The sequence below is a fragment of the Perognathus longimembris genome, chromosome 3, assembly GCF_023159225.1.
Source record: "Perognathus longimembris pacificus isolate PPM17 chromosome 3, ASM2315922v1, whole genome shotgun sequence".
NCBI lineage: Eukaryota > Metazoa > Chordata > Mammalia > Rodentia > Heteromyidae > Perognathus > Perognathus longimembris.
Window position 1 is genome coordinate 66,807,230 of NC_063163.1, and position 15,652 is coordinate 66,822,881.

Consider the following 15,652-nt stretch of genomic DNA (forward strand, 5'->3'; position numbering starts at 1 on the left):
TTCTGGCCATTTTCTATACATGTGATGCTGGGGAATTGAACCCAGGGCTTCATGTATACGAGGCAAGCACTCTTGCCACTAGGCCATATTCCCAGCCCTGGCCTGACCCTAAATAGGGTCATGGTCAGAGTCACAGGAAGCTCACAGTCCCAAGCACTTGAATGACAGGCTCAGTAGCCTATAGGCCAAGTGCCCACCCTGGTCTCTTGGAATTCAGGAACATCCATCACCTGGGGATTGGGCTTTCTTTCCTCTAGGAATCCAGGCACACCCATTAACACAAGATGCCAGATGGTACAACTCGCCATGTGGCTAATGATGGCGCTGGCCAGATTTGACCTCCATATTACAATTCAATGTCAAGGTTAGGACCAAAGGCTGACTATAGAGAATACCAACAACTTCCTATCCGTCTCTCTCTAGTTCAGTATTTTCAAGGTATCTGAAGCCCCTGCAGCAGACTCATTTGCCATGAGAAGGGCGTGATCCTGAAAGCCTGTGCTGTGTGTCCAATGCAAACAACGCCTCCAATTCACCTACTCTAAGAAATCACGTCCCAGACAGGTGGCTGACAGTCAACGTCCTTTTTAGACACACTGCCTGTTAGTATTTCCCTAGCCTTAGGTCCTCAGCTCCTCCCACTAGCCCCCAGATCCACCCATATCTAATGAGCCACTCCTACTCACTACATACCTACTTCACTCCTACTCACTACATACCTACTTCCCCTTTACCCCCAGAGAGAGAAGCTGCCACCTGGATAAGGTGCAGACACCATGTAGCTCCCTCTCCCGTGGGAACTATGGCCCCACTAATAAACCTCCTCATGAACCACCTTCTCCTGCCTGTGATTATCTCCGCATAGTCCTCTGGGATGGCTGGGACCTATGCTTTCACTGCCGAGTTACCTACAGCATGTTCTTGAAGCTGCTCTGGAAGCTCTCTCATCTCCCCCTCTGCCAGCTCTCTGTTGTCACACAGCGACTCTGGGAGGTTGTCGGCATCTTCCTCTTCCACACAGTCAGCAACGCTGCCGTTGTCAATTTCGGCTTCATCTAGAACACTGATGTCCATCATGTCGATGTCCTGCAAGTTCTCCAAACTAGTTTCCACATCCTCCTGGAGTAACACGAGGAAAACCTTCAGGTGCTGATCCACCAACACCCCTCCCCCACCCCCATCGGCCAGCACCTACCTGACCATCTCCAGAGTTGTCCTCCAGCCCGTTATCTTCCACACCCTCCTCTTCGGCTTTCCGCCCTAAGGAAAGAAGCACAGGCAGGGAGTTAAGAGCCCTGTGTTTCCTAGAAGCAGCCACCTGCATTAGTATAGGCCTGAGCACCATTAGGGCTCCACCCTTAGGAGGAGCCCAGAGACTGCAGTGCACAGGCACCTGGCAGTAGCTCTGCAAACAGAAGGTATGAAGACAGCTGAGGAGGGTGGGCCCACTGGTCCACTACAGTTAGTAGGAAAAGATCACCTGATTAAAACACATGAGGGGGGTTGGGAATGTGGCTTAGCAGTAGAGTGCTTGCCTATCATGCATGAAGCTCTGGGTTCGATTCCTTAGTACGACATTAAGAGAAAAAGCTGGACATGGCACTGTGGCTCAAGAGATAGAGTACTAGCCTTGAGCAAAATGAAGCCAGGGACAGTGCTCAGTCCCTGAGTTCAAGCCCCAGGACTGGCAAAACAAAATAAACAAACAAAAAAACTCTACACACATGAGGGTAACATCAATCAAGATGCATCATAACCTGAACCTGGCCTGTGGAATCATAACCTCTCTATACTGAGTAAGAAAAGCAGAAAGTCGGTTGAGAAAATGGCAAGTTTCCCTCCTACAATGCTAAAAAGCATAAGGGAAATTAACAAAACTAACGGAATGCCCTAGTACCTAGAGCTAGCTCTCCATCATACAAGACACAGCCTGCCTCCTGCTGTGGCCACATCCTCAGTTCCCAGCCTCCTGAGTAGCTAAGATCACAGGCATTAGCCACTGGCACCCAACTCTTTTTGGGGTTTTCACTGCAGCAATGACTGTCAATTTTTCATAGATTACAACTGATTTCCCAAGTCCATGCACTAAATAATTCCCATAATTCAAAGTGTTAGTCTTAGTGTTATATTCCTATGTGAGTTTGGACTCCATATTGTTTCTATTCTATTCCACTGGTTTCTTATTACTGAGATTAAAACAAACAAACCCACGGCATTAGAAGGTATGGCTTAACTTCAGTGTATCGTACAAAGAAATCAGTAATTAAAGGTGAAAAAAAATTATATGTAAAAAGGCTGGGTGCAATGGTACATGCTTATCATCCCAGCTACATGGAAGGCTAAGTTTGGTAAGACTGCATTTCCAGGTTGGCCTGGGCAGAAAAGCTGACATTCCACTTCACCACAGTTGAGCATGGTGGTGTGCCTGTCATCCCAGCTACTGCAGGAAGCACAGAATGGAGGATCATAGTCCAGGCACACTCACAGGTATGCCAGGAACATCATTAAAAAAGTAACCCGCAGTGCAGGATACTAGTGGTTCATGCCTATAATCCTAGCTACTCAGGAGGCCAAGATCTGAGGATCAGGTTCAAAGCAAGCCTGGGCAGGAAAGTCCGTGAGAGTCTTATCTCCAATTAACCACCAAAAAAAGCTGGAACTGGAGCTGTGATTCAAGTGGTAGAATGCCAGCCTTGAGCCCAGGCTGAGTGCTCAGGCCCTGAGTTCAAGCATCAGATCAGGTGCATGCATGCACGCACACACCAACACACACAAAATCCAGGGATGATGGAATAAATGAATTGGTGGAGTACCTGCCTAGAAAGCACAAGGTCCTAGGTTCAAACTCCAGTATTAAAAAAAAAAGAAAAGAAAAGAAAGTGCAGGCACACAAAGTGTTAAGACAACAACACTGATTCTGTAACAAGAAAATGACCAGGTATACTGTCCTCGCCCACCCCCAAGTTTTCTTCCTAGTACACCACTCATTCTGCAGCATTTACATTCTCTTCTGGAGCCACAGAGGGCATGCGCACCAGCACTGTCACACAAATAGCACTGACAGAGACATCCGCCTTTGCTTTCACATAAGTGACAGCAAATACAGAACTGTAGAAGAAGTATTGAGACTGATGCAAAAACAGAAAGCATGAGTAAGCCATGGCCAGCATGAAGCTTCTGGACTGAAGAAAAAAGTGGCTTACATGAAAACATGAGACGCACTGTAAAAACCGTGTCCTGGCATGGCATGGCACGGCACAGCACAGCACAGCTCTGACTCAGTGGTACTGTTCAAAACACAGGGCTGGTGCTCAGATTCCTGAATGGTCTAGGGTAGGCATCGAGCTCAGAAAAAGCCTTTTTAGGAAAAGCCACTTTCCTAACAGGAAATTAGATTACTAGTTTCCCTGTAGTCACAAATTACGTTGTTAACTGTATAAGATGTATTACAGTACTGGGGTTGGAACCACAAGAGATTAAAATCCCAAATCTTACCATTCATATCATGTTTTTCTTTTCCCACCATTGGGCAACAAGCCCAATTTCTTGTAGGTCCTGTCTAGAACGTGCCTAGGACTTGCAATTCTCCCACCTCGGCCATGTGAACACTAGAATTACAGGTCCATCCCACACCTGGCCTACAGTTTCTTCTAAGGTTAGTTTGGGGAGAACTGACAAGTTTTTGTTTTTGTTTTGGCTAGTCCTGGGGCTTGAATTCAGGGCCTGAATATTGTCCCTGGCTTCCTTTTGCTCAAGGCTAGCACTCTACCTCTTGAGCCACAGTGCCACTTCTGGCTTTTTCTGTGTATGTGGTGCTGAGGAACTGAACCCAGGGCTTCATGCATGCTAGGCAAGCATTATTGCTAAGCAACATTCCCAGCCCAGTGAACTGACAACTTTTTGAAATGAAGTCACCAGCTCTAGTAAACCTAGCCCACACTGTATCACAGCTCTTGACTGTTTCCCTATAGTTTACTATTTAAAATGTAGTCCCACATGCATAATACATAAAAACAAATTCATTTGCTTTTTAAGAAACGGAATTTGGAGTTGGGCACCAGTGGCTCAAGCCTGTAATCCTAGCTACTAAGGAGGCTGAGATCTGAGGGGCTTATGGTTCAGAGCTAGCCTGGGCAGGAAACACTTGTGAGCTTCTTATCTCCAATTAACCACCAGAAAACTGGAAGTGGTACTGTGGCTCAAGTGGCAGAGCGCTAGCCTTGCACTAAAGAGCTCAGGGACAGTGCCCAAGCCCAGAGTTCAAGCCCCACAACCAACCAGAAAAAAAAAAAAGGGAATTTGGTTTCACAGCCCTTGTTCAAGCAAATCTCCTGCTTCAGCATCCAGTATGGCTGGGATAACAGGTGGTATGAGCCTGTACCCAGTTAAAGATACCATTTGGTACTACGTGTGTGTGTGCGCGTGTGCACGTGCACGCACTGGTCCTGAAGCTTAAATTTGGGGCTAGGTTCTGTCCTTGAGCTTTTTTTTTTTTTGCTCAAACTTAGCACTCTACCACTGAGCCACAGCTCCGCTTCTGGTTTTTTGGGTATTAAACTGGAGGTAAGAGTTGCATGAACTTTCCTGCCCAGATTGACTTTGAACTGTAATCTTCATATATCTTAGCCTCCTGAGTAATTAGGTTGCAAGCGAGAGCCACCAGCACTTACTCATTTAGCACTACCTTTTTTTTTTTTTTTTTGCCAGTCGGAGCTTGAACTCAGGGCCTGAGCACTGTCCCTGGCTTCTTTTTGCTCAAGGCTACCACTCTAGCTCTTAAGCCACAGAGCCACATCTAGCTTTTTCTATATATATGGTGCTAAGGACTCAAACCCAGTGCTTCATGTGTACAAGGCGAGCACTCTTGCCACTAGGCCATCTTCCCAGCCCCTAGCACTACCTTAAGTCACTGATTTCTCAAGTTAAATAACTCACACTTCCAAACTCCAGGAGATGGCTGGGAATGTGGCTAAGTGGTTAGAATAGTTGCTTAGCAAACACAAGGCCATGGGTTTCCATGTCTAGCCTGCAAACAAACTAGTAAAGACCACAGGAGATCATGTGATTAACAAGTGTAAGTAGCTATCAAGCTAGGTGGTAGACTATTCCTATTAGCCAGGGCCTTATTTCCTCCTACTTCTCATGATGTCCCTGGTTGACTTCTGATTGCCTTAACATCTGGCTCACAGACCTTACAAACTCAGGCCACATCTCAAGTGTGCACACCATGGTTTCCAATATACACATCTCTAGCACCTCTCTTTTTGGAACAGGGTTTATGATGGAGATCACGCCCAAACTCTCAACTATCTGGCATCAGCTATCTGCCTCAGGCTAGAATTACAGGTATGGCCACAGAGGCCAGCCTAATAACAGTGCGCACAAGGAACCAGAGCACTGGGAAGAAGTGTTGATTCTGGGGAGGAGACCAGAGCACAGGCTTGTGCCAGGAAGTCAAGTCATGGTCCATGAACAACACAGAAACATGGGAGCGACACAAAAGCAGCATGATCAGCCAGCCCCATGGACATATCACAAGCTTACACTCTAATGAGTGGAATAAAAATGTGTGTACAGGACAGAGCTATTCCTAAAGGCAGATAACCAAGCATCTCACCAGAAAAAAAAAGGGGGGGAGGGGTGTTAGTCAGCAGACAGTATAGGGACTGGACAAGAATGAGTGGGTGTGGAAAGCAGCAGAGGAAAGACAGGACGTGACCTCAGTCTCTACCTATCTTCTCCATGCCACAATTCTAAGGGGAAGGTAACAACTCAGCAGTGGAAAAACCTGACCAGTAGCACTAAGTCACGCAACATAGCCAGTCATGACTCTACCTGACACAATATATGCCCTCAACAGGACACACTGAGACCATAACACTTGTGCTGTTTCTTTCCGCCACTTTTATGGCAGTGCTAGAGATGGAACTCTATGCATATTAGGCAAGTGCTCTGCCACTGTGCCACACTCCAGACCTACCTGCTACTAATTTTACCAAAAGTGTGTGGCTTGAATATAATCATGGGGGGAAAAAAAGTCAAAATTTGAAAAACAGGTTACAAAATAAGTCATCTGTAGTCTTCAAAAACAGCAATATACTGCTAGATACCAGTGTCATGTCTGTAATCCCAGTTACTTGGGAGGCTGAGATCTGAAGATCCTGGTCAAAAGCCATCCTATGCAGGAAAATTTGTGAGACTTATTTCCAATTAATCACCAAAAAGCTGGAAGTGGAGCTGTACAAGTAGTACAGTGCTAGTCTAGAGCACAAAAGCTCAGGGACATCACCCAGGCCTAGCACACACACACAAAGCAATGTTGGGCTGGCACTAGTGGCTCACAGATGTAATCCAAGGTACTCAGAAGGTTGATCATAGAGGAACTAAAGTTTGAGGCCAGCCTGGAGAGAAAAGTTTGAGACCCTTTCTGAACACATAGATGGGCATGGTGACTATCATTCCAGCTACAAAAGGAAGCTTAAAATAGGCAGATTGTGGTCCAGGCACATACACTCAGGCAGGAAGCACCCTATTTCAAATAACTAGCACAAATAAAAGCTGGAAGTATGGCTTAAAAATACAACAACTGACCTGGGCTCCAATGGCTCATGCCTATAATTCTAGCTACTTAGGAGGCTTGAGATCTGAGGATCATGGTTCAAAGCCAGGAAAGTCCATGAGACTCTTATCTCCAATTAGGCATCAGAAAAGCAGAAGTGGCATTGTGGCTCAAAGTGGTAGAGCATTAGACTTCAGCAGAAGGAGCTGAGAGACAGTGCCTAGGCCCATGACCAACAACAACAACAACAAAAGCCCAAAACAACAAAACAGCAGCTGCTTAGCAAGCACCAGGCTCTGAATTCTAGCCCTAGTATAAACAACAAAAGGCTGGGCTGTGGCTTAAGTAGTGCCTAGCAATCAGCAATCAGAAGGCTTCTCAATTAAAAAAAAAAAGTTAAAACCCAACACAGGTGGCTTACACCCATAATCCTAGCAACTAGGAGGCTAAGATCTGAGGATTAAGGTTTGAAGCCAGCCCTGGCAGGAAAGTCTTATGAGACTCTCATTAACTACCAAAAAAGCCAGAAGTGGAACTGTGGTAGAGCACTAGCCTTGAGCTTCTGAAGATTGGAGACAGCATCCAGGTCCTCAGTTCAAGCTCTAGAATTGGCACACACACATAAAAAGAGAAAGTGCTCCTGATTCAAAAAAACAAAGGACACATGTCAACAGAATGCCATTCATGACTTTATTCCTAGCTATAAAGAACATGATCATTACTGGAACAAATGACTAAATCTAAATGTCTGAGATCAGGCAACAGTATTGAAGTGACAAGTTTACTTGTTTTGCGTATATGGATGTGTGTGTGTGTGTGTGTGTGTGTGTAGAGATGGTCCTCTAGTCATCACACATGCTAGGAGAACAGCTCCACTCCAGCTCAATGGTAACATTTTGACTTACAAAACTGTGGTTACATGACATTCTTGCTTTTAGGTTAATACCGTAGTGTGTAGGGAAAGAGTTCATGTCTTGTAACTTATTATCCAACAGTCCTTTCTGGAGGGGGAAGGGAGAAGTGGGAGGAGGAGGAGTAACATAGTAAATGACAACAATCTCCAAGAATATATGGGAATCTCTTGTGCGATTCTTGGAAATTTTGCTGTACACAGGGAAATGTGGAAGCGAAGCCTTGCCCAGCAGGCACAGCACTTTTTGGTACTTGAAAAGCAAACGAGTCCACTTGGCATCCTCAGTTCTATTCTCAACCACCCAGACAACACTGTCTCCATGCCACTATAGGGAAACACACTCAGCTTGCAATTATTTAAGACGGTGCCTCACTTATGTACTTGGGACTTACTTTCCAGCCTTTGAAACTATTCTAAATTCATTCATTAAACAGGTCACTACTTTCAGTTATTAACATCTTTTTTTTTTTTTTTTTTTTTGGCCAGACCTGGGGCTTGGACTCAGGGCCTGAGCACTGTCCCTGGCTTCTTTTTGCTCAAGGCTAGCACTCTGCCACTTGAGCCACAGCGCCACTTCTGGCCATTTTTCTGTATATGTGGTGCTGGGGAATTGAACCCAGGGCCTCATGTATACGAGGCAAGCACTCTTGCCACTAGGCCATATCCCCAGCCCCAGTTATTAACATCTTGATTTCTTTTTTAAAAAAGCCTACTGGTAAGATTTTACTTAAAACACAATTACATTCCCAAATACAACTAGTTATTCCCAGTGGGTTGGGCCCACAGTCACAAGAGTTTACACTGCATGGGAGCTGGGGATATGGCCTAGTGGCAAGAGTGCTTGCCTCGCATACATGAGGCCCTGGGTTCGATTCCCCAGCACCGCATATACAGAAAACGGCCAGAAGTGGCACTGTGGCTCAAGTGGCAGAGTGCTAGACTTGAGCAAAAAGAAGCCAGGGACAGTGCTCAGGCTCTGAGTCCAAGCCCCAGGACTGCCCCCCCCCCCCCCCCGCCAAAAAAAAAGAGTTTACACTGCATGGTTGGTCCATGACATTCTAGAAACCAGGTTTTTTTGTTTTTGTTTTTGCCCATCCTGGGGCTTGAACTCAGGGCCTAGGGACTGTTGCTAAGCTTCTTTTGTTTAAGGCTAGCCCTCTACCACTTGAGCCATATCACCACTTCTAGTTTTTTTCTGTGTATGTATGTAGGACTGAGGAATCGAATCCAGGGCTTCACACATGCTAGGCAAGCACTCGACCACAAAGCCACATTCCCTGCCGGGACAATTTTTTTTATGCCAAGAACTGGTTCCTACTTAACAGCCCCAAGCTAAAATACCAAAAGTAAAATAAAAACACAAGACTATGCTAAATATCTAAAAGTATAATAAAAACCAAAAGACTATGCTACTTTTTATAATTTCAAAGAAAAGACACTTTTAGAGGACAATATACAGCCAACCTTTATAGCCTCATGCCTGTAATCAGAAGGTTGAGACCTGAGGATCACGGTTCAAATCCAGTCCAGGTATCAATATGCAATAATAGCGGACAGTACTGCCCTTAGAAGAGACGGAAGATTGCCCTTAGAAGAGACGGAAGATTCCAATGACCAAAATACAAATCAGCTGATAAATGCCCCAACGTGCTTTACAGAGCCCTTATCAAGGCTAAAACAGAGCCCAGTGGAAAAGCAGGCAAAGGGCAAGAGGTAACAACTCAGACAATACCTGTCCTCTCTGAAGTAAAAATGAAATTTTGTCTATGGAAGTTCAGATGAACAAAGGAAATGCTTCTTAAAGGTAGTGAGCACTGGGGCTTAGGCTGTGCCTCAGGCAATAGAACAGCTGCCTTCTAGTTCAAGGCTCTCAGTTCAAACCCCAGTACCGTCAACAGAAAAAGCAAGCAGTGATTAGTGAGGGTTTAAAGAACTAGGTCCAGGTGCTGTTAGCTCATGACAATAATCTTACCTACTCAGGAGGTTGAGATCTGAGGATTGCAGGTTCGAAGCCAGCCTGGTTAGGAAAGTCCATGACATTCCAATTAACCAGCAAAAAGCCAGACGGGGAGGTATGGCCCAAGTGCACTAGCCTTGAGCAGAAAAGACTGGAGATCAGCATCCAGGTCCTGTGTTCAAGCCCCAGGACCAGCACACGCACGCGCGCGCGCGCACACACACACACACACACACACACACAGAACCAGGCACTGCAGATCAACCAGTGTAGGGATATTAATCAGCACCATCTGTTTTAGAACTATTCTTTAGTAGCTGAGAAAAAAGGGCATGCCCTTTAACTCATAAATCCAAATTATATAGGTATTATTTGAATATCTATATATCCCGAATATATCAGAAAAGACATATTCCCCTTCACAGGTGCTGGTGGTATGTGTTTCCTCAGTTACTCAGGAGGCCAACCAAGGCAGGGGCATCACTGGAGTCCAGGCACACAGTGCAGTCCAGGCTCAGAGAAAGCCAACACATACAACAGAAATACTGCTTTAACTTCCCAGAAGAATCCACGGTTCACAGCAAGGAGAACTGGAAGAAAGGCCAGCAGCCCAGCAAGCAACAGATTGACTGGGAAGCCTGCTGTCTTGGCTGTAGGGGCACTGAAGGAAAGCAAAGGCCATTGATTTTGTCTGGGGCACCAAGGACAGATATTCTTGCTATACTGAACAATAAATAGCAAATTATACAAGATTTTGTATAGCGAGACTAACATTTATTTATTCATTTTGGGGGGGAGGTACTGGCTTAGTTTTTTTCTCTTAAGGATAGCTGTCTATCTTCAGAGCCCCACCTTTACTTCCCTATTTTTGCTGGTTAATGAAATAATTAGTCTGCTTAAAAGCTTCAAACAGGGATCCTCAGATCTCAACTTCCTCAATAGCTAGGATAATCCTAGATGTGAGTCACTGGCATCCAGCATTACGAACTTTTCTTAAAGAAATGAAAGATAGATACACACAAGTGCATATTGCACACCCACATATTCACTTGCAGAAAATGGGATTCATACAATCTGGGAAGTGTACCAACTTTTCCTAGTGAGCTGCCTCCTTTTTACTTAATTAGTATGTTTTACAAAACTTCAGTGCAGGTATTTGTTCTTACTAAAGAGGGAAGTTCCGAAAGCAAAAGACACAAATGCTCTACCTTCCCTCCAGGGCTTTTATGTTAAGTTTCCAGAACTCTCTCACATGACACATTTCTTTGAGTAAAGCAAACATGCCTAATGTGTGTGCATTACAGAAGTCACTGGATTCCCCCATTGTGCTCACTGGGGTTGTTCTCCAACCTGCTGAAATAGCATGGCCAGCCCAGCCCAACCCAGCCTGCCTCCCAAACATTGTAATCCCCACCATGTATTACTTCTTGCGTTTCTAACAGACCTTCAACTATCAAGAGAAAGTTCAGAAGAGTCCAAACATGGAGCCCTACCTGATTCTTTCATGTTACTGTGGAAACCAAGAAGGTAGATGACAAGGAGGATGCAGCCCCATCCTCAGTAATAACATCTAAGAGAGGAGCTGTCTTTCCCTGCACAAGGCTGCTTTGAATGCAAAGATAGAAAGACAGGTGGGCGGAGTGCACAAGCAGAGGCCCTAAGGAGGCAGTGGGAAAAGTGGGTCAGATGGAAAGGGTCATTCAAGTGCCATGGTACATTGCTTTTACTTTGGGAAAGAAAGGTGACAACTGTATTGGTCACATAGTATTTACAGGGAAGTTATTTCCTGCTGTTGTAGGGAGCAGAGCTGACTCCATCTTGATTAGGAAAACATGGTAGGAAATGTTGGGGGGAGTAGATTAGATCAACCGGACCCCAAAATTCTGCTTCTGTAAATGGCTTGTGTAACTTGTTACTTGCTCTACCCCCTGTGTCAAGCCCCTACATCTGTGCTAAGCTTTTACCTTTATAAACCCCAACTTGAGGACTGCTTGGGGTCATGGTGGCAGCTCCCGAGTCTGTGCTGCGTTCCTGGCTGGTCAGTTCACTTTTTGGTTCCCCAATAAATCCATCTTTTTGCCTGAGACTGTCTCTGAGTGGTGGACCCTTGGAGGGATGGGGACTTCCTTCCCTCGAACCCCGTAACACTGCAAGTCTGAGCAACAAGAGACTCAAGTGTGCCAGGTGTGGTGGCTCACACCTGGCATACTAGCTACTCAGATGATTGAGATCTGAGGATCTCGGTTCAAAGCCACCCCAGGGCAGGAAAGTCCATGAGACTCTTAACCACCAGAAAACCAGAAGTGGCACTGTGCCTCAAGTGGCAAAGTGCTAGCTAGCCTTGAGCTGAAGCGCTCAGGGACAGCTCCCAGGCCCAGAATTAAAGCCCCATGACTAACACAAAAGAGAGAGAGAGACTCAAGTGTTATAAATCCTGTCTATTCACTTCAAATGAAAGATCTGAAAAAGTGAGCACTGCTGATCATTCCAAGGGCAAAATGGAGAATGGCGCTTATGCCCCCCTTGCCCCAGCCCACAGAGAGCAGAGATCTTAAGAGGTAGGTAAAGGCTTCCCTGAAGGCTGATTCCAGCAACCACAGGTCCCAAGACCAGCCAAGCTCAGTCCAGATCAGCCAGAGAGGAGCACCCATGAAGTCATCCTGTCCTTCTTACCTTTGCTGGATCTTTTTGATGCTTTCTTGTTCCCTTCGGAGGTAATTTCGATTTCATCAGGATTGCCACCTTCATCTTCAATTGCCTAAAAAGAAGTTGAAAGAAAAGATGACCAACTGAAAAATCAGCACACAGCTGAGCTCAGGAGTAAAAAAACATGTTATCTCAGCTGCTTGGGAGATCAAGGCATGAGAGCTAGTCAGGTTCACAAGTGCTAACCCAGCCTGACTCACAGAACCTGCAGGTAAGTTGAGAAATCCCTATTTAGGAAATACAGGGGCTACTGAGCTGGACACTCTCAGACACCAGATACCTGTCCTGCCTGATTGTTTACTCTCTTGCCAGGGCTCTGAGGTTTTCTTCTGGGCTACAGGGCAAATATCTTTATTTTTATTCATCAAGGCTGCTGCACAGGATCTCCATCTGTGTAAAGCAACAATCAGCAAACTGAGTCACTTGGCTCACCCTGCTGCTGGGCTCCAGAGAATTCCAGTGACAGCTGATTACCTCACGCTTTATCGGCCATTTACTACGCCTTTCGAGAAGGTGGTAATAGCTGTCCTCTCTAGGATAGGTGGGCCTGTCTAGAGACAGTGCTACTTCTGGCGGAGCTGCTGTTGTGAACCAGGCACAGGACACATGATGTCACTCAGTCCCAATCCCACCCACCCACGGCTGCTTCCAGAGATCTTGCCCTCAGCCATTCATGGCCCTGCCTCACAGTGTACTGAAATGATTTCTTGGCAAGCCTAACCACTGAGGATTTGCTACTCATAGGCACAGTACCTCCAAATTCAGTATGAGGTGCCTAGTACCAAGTAGACATTTCACAAATGAGCACTGATCATGCCAAGGACTATATTCTCATGCTAACACTTGCCTTGAAGTTCAACTTCAGTGACAATAACCTTCCCGATTTCTTGTTCTATGCTAGTGGGCGAGCTCCTATTTCTGTCAGCTTTTGAGGTGCTAGGAGGAAACCCCAGGTTTGAGTAGAAGAGACAAAGGTTGTACCACTAAGGTATACCCCAATTCTATTTAAATATTGGACTGTATCTGCATACAGTGTGCATGTCATCTAGAAGGGTCGGGAGCTGGCCAGCTTGAGATGTGCACCAAGGCCCCTCCTCTGTTCCCTCATAAAGCAAAGCCTTCCTCCTATACAAGCCACCAGGAGGAAATGTAGCACTGTCCTTACATCAGCCAGTTGTGAAACATCACTAGAACAGTAATGACCCAGGCTGTTAACATTCCACCCCTGAATCTATATCCCCGTTATGGGTTTCCTAAGGGAATAGCACCTGGAACTTACAGCCGCAACAAATCCCTCCACCACTGATCCTGGTTTCTACCTGGAAAATACACCAGGACTGGGCTACCACCTGTGTAAGAAGAGGGAGAGACTTGTGGTGTTTGTGTCTATAACTGGACAGCAGCTCTAAGAATAAGGAGGAGTGCTCTCTGAGACGTTCACACTCCAGAGCCATATGCCTCTGGCCCACAGCCTGACAGGAAAGCCTAGTGACATGAAAAGTTTGTATAGGTTGGCTAACTGGGGAGAGGAGGGGACAGGATATAATCTACAGTTGGTTGGGTGTATGGGAGGCCCAGGGGCTCAGAACAGGGACATCTGCCAGCAGCTACCTTCTACATTACTTGTGATGAATATCCTGTCCCACCTGAGGGAAACCTGTCTATGGGGAAGAAACACAAACCTATCACCTCTGGACTTGTCATGCCCATAGTCCTATCTACTCAGGAGGCTGACTGAGATCTGAGTATGGCATTCAAAGCCAGCCTGGGGAGGAAAGTCCAAGAGACTCTCCTCCCCAATTAAACACCAAAAAGCCCAGAAGTGGAGCTGTGGCTCAAGTGGTAAAGCACTAGCCTTTGAGCAGAAAAGCTCAGGGACAGAGACCAGGCCCTGAGCTCCAGGACCAACACGTGAACACACGCATGCACGCACACACACACACACAAAAGCCACTATACTAAATCCTCATCTTCAAGGGCACCCAGTGGCTCATGCCTGCAGTCTTCAGTTACTTAGGAGACTGAGCTCTAAAGACTGTGGTTCAAAGCCAGCCTATACTGGCGGTGCGCCCACACAGGCATGCAAACGGGCGCACACACACACAGGCCATCTTCAGGCAGTGGGAAGCAGAAGCACCTAGCAGATCACCAGCCAGAGTCTGTGAAGGGATGTGGGGGAGGGGGGAGAATAGCAGAGTTCAGTCATCCTTATGGAACAAAGTGGGAATGCTGCCTACATCAAAGAGGGGTGCAGAGAACATATCTGCAGTTCTATGCTGTGAAGGAACCCTTCACCTCTTTCCCTAGGAAAGTGATGAGCACCAAATGACAAAAGGTGGCCTCCCTAGGAAAATCCAATTTATTTATATGTGCCAGGAAACAGCGCCAAAATGGCCATGTGACCTCACCTAATCCTAGAACCCCTACACTAGTACCATATCTTCCTTTTTCAACAGCAAACACTGAAGGGGTTAAAGGTCTTCCACACCCTCATTGAAACATGCCAGCTAGCTGGGGTCCCCAAGGCAGACAGATGGCTGGGGGCGGGGAGGGTGTGGTGTCCACCCTGTCAGTCTCTGGGGACGATCTGAGGCTGTGTCCGACCTCACCCAGTCTGACACTCTGATGGCTCACGCACGTCGTCCCCTTTCCCCGGGCTATTCCTGCCAAATGATTGGAGACGATCCCTTTTTATAGATCTCTCCGTTCTGGTGTTTACTTCCGAGTCTACAGGAACCCTCTCCTGGGGTGCGAGCACCTCCCGATTGGGGGGCGGTCAGCGAGGATCTTCCCGGAGCACCGGGCCTGGGTTGCGATCCAGCGTGTGACCTTGGCCGCCTCGTCCTAACATCCCAATCACCAAGACAGATTGTTTTCGGGGCGCCTCGTCCTGTTACTGGAGGAGGGGAGGGCTGGGGGAGGCTCCGGGCGCAGCAGCGGAAGTCAGCGGTCACCGGGAGCTGCGGACAGCGGCCGCCTCTCCCGTCCGCGCCCCGTTCCTTATTGGCTTACTTCTTCCCCCTCCCCACTTTCCTCGCCGGCGCGCGGCGCTAGGATTTGAACCCGGGCCCCGCCGGGCTCGTGTCAGTCCCCGAGGTCGGGGACGATCCGGGAGACGCCGGCGCCGGGCCGCGCGGAGCTCGCCCGAGCCGAGCCGGCCCGGAGGAGACTCGCGACCCCGAGCCCACCCGGCCCCACCTCCAGGCACCTGGCCGCACCTTTCTCAGCCGCTCCATCAAAAAGCTCTTGTTACCGCTCGAGTCCAGGTTCCGCTTCCTCAGCTCCGCCCGCAGGTCAATCACCCGGAGGTCGCTGAGCCGCCGCGTCCCGGCCTCCGACGAAGCGGAGCTCAGAGACGCTGCTCCCGCCGCACCCGAATCTCCTAAACCCGACAGAGTCTCCGCCATTCCAGGGACTCTGACGCCACCGCCCACTTTACAAACAACCCGGCCGGTGGTTTTCTTTTCCTTCTTTCTTTCTTTTTTTTCTTTTTCCCTTTTTTTTTTTTTTAATCTAG

General features: G+C 47.2%; 1 protein-coding gene across 2 annotated transcripts in view; it reads right to left on the reverse strand.

Moving 5' to 3' along the window:
- Safb (scaffold attachment factor B) overlaps nucleotides 1-15,565 on the reverse strand; it is a 32,938-nt gene extending 17,373 nt beyond the window's left edge. For both annotated transcript variants that reach the window (XM_048341902.1, XM_048341901.1), the window contains exons 1-4: nucleotides 15,354-15,565; nucleotides 12,103-12,187; nucleotides 1,196-1,260; nucleotides 913-1,119 (exon numbers count right to left, since the gene is read on the reverse strand). In XM_048341902.1, coding sequence (XP_048197859.1) covers nucleotides 913-1,119; nucleotides 1,196-1,260; nucleotides 12,103-12,187; nucleotides 15,354-15,542 — 546 coding nt within the window. In that variant the 5' untranslated portion in view covers nucleotides 15,543-15,565. The remainder of the gene's footprint in view (nucleotides 1-912; nucleotides 1,120-1,195; nucleotides 1,261-12,102; nucleotides 12,188-15,353) is intronic.
- Nucleotides 15,566-15,652: the final 87 nt, after the last annotated feature.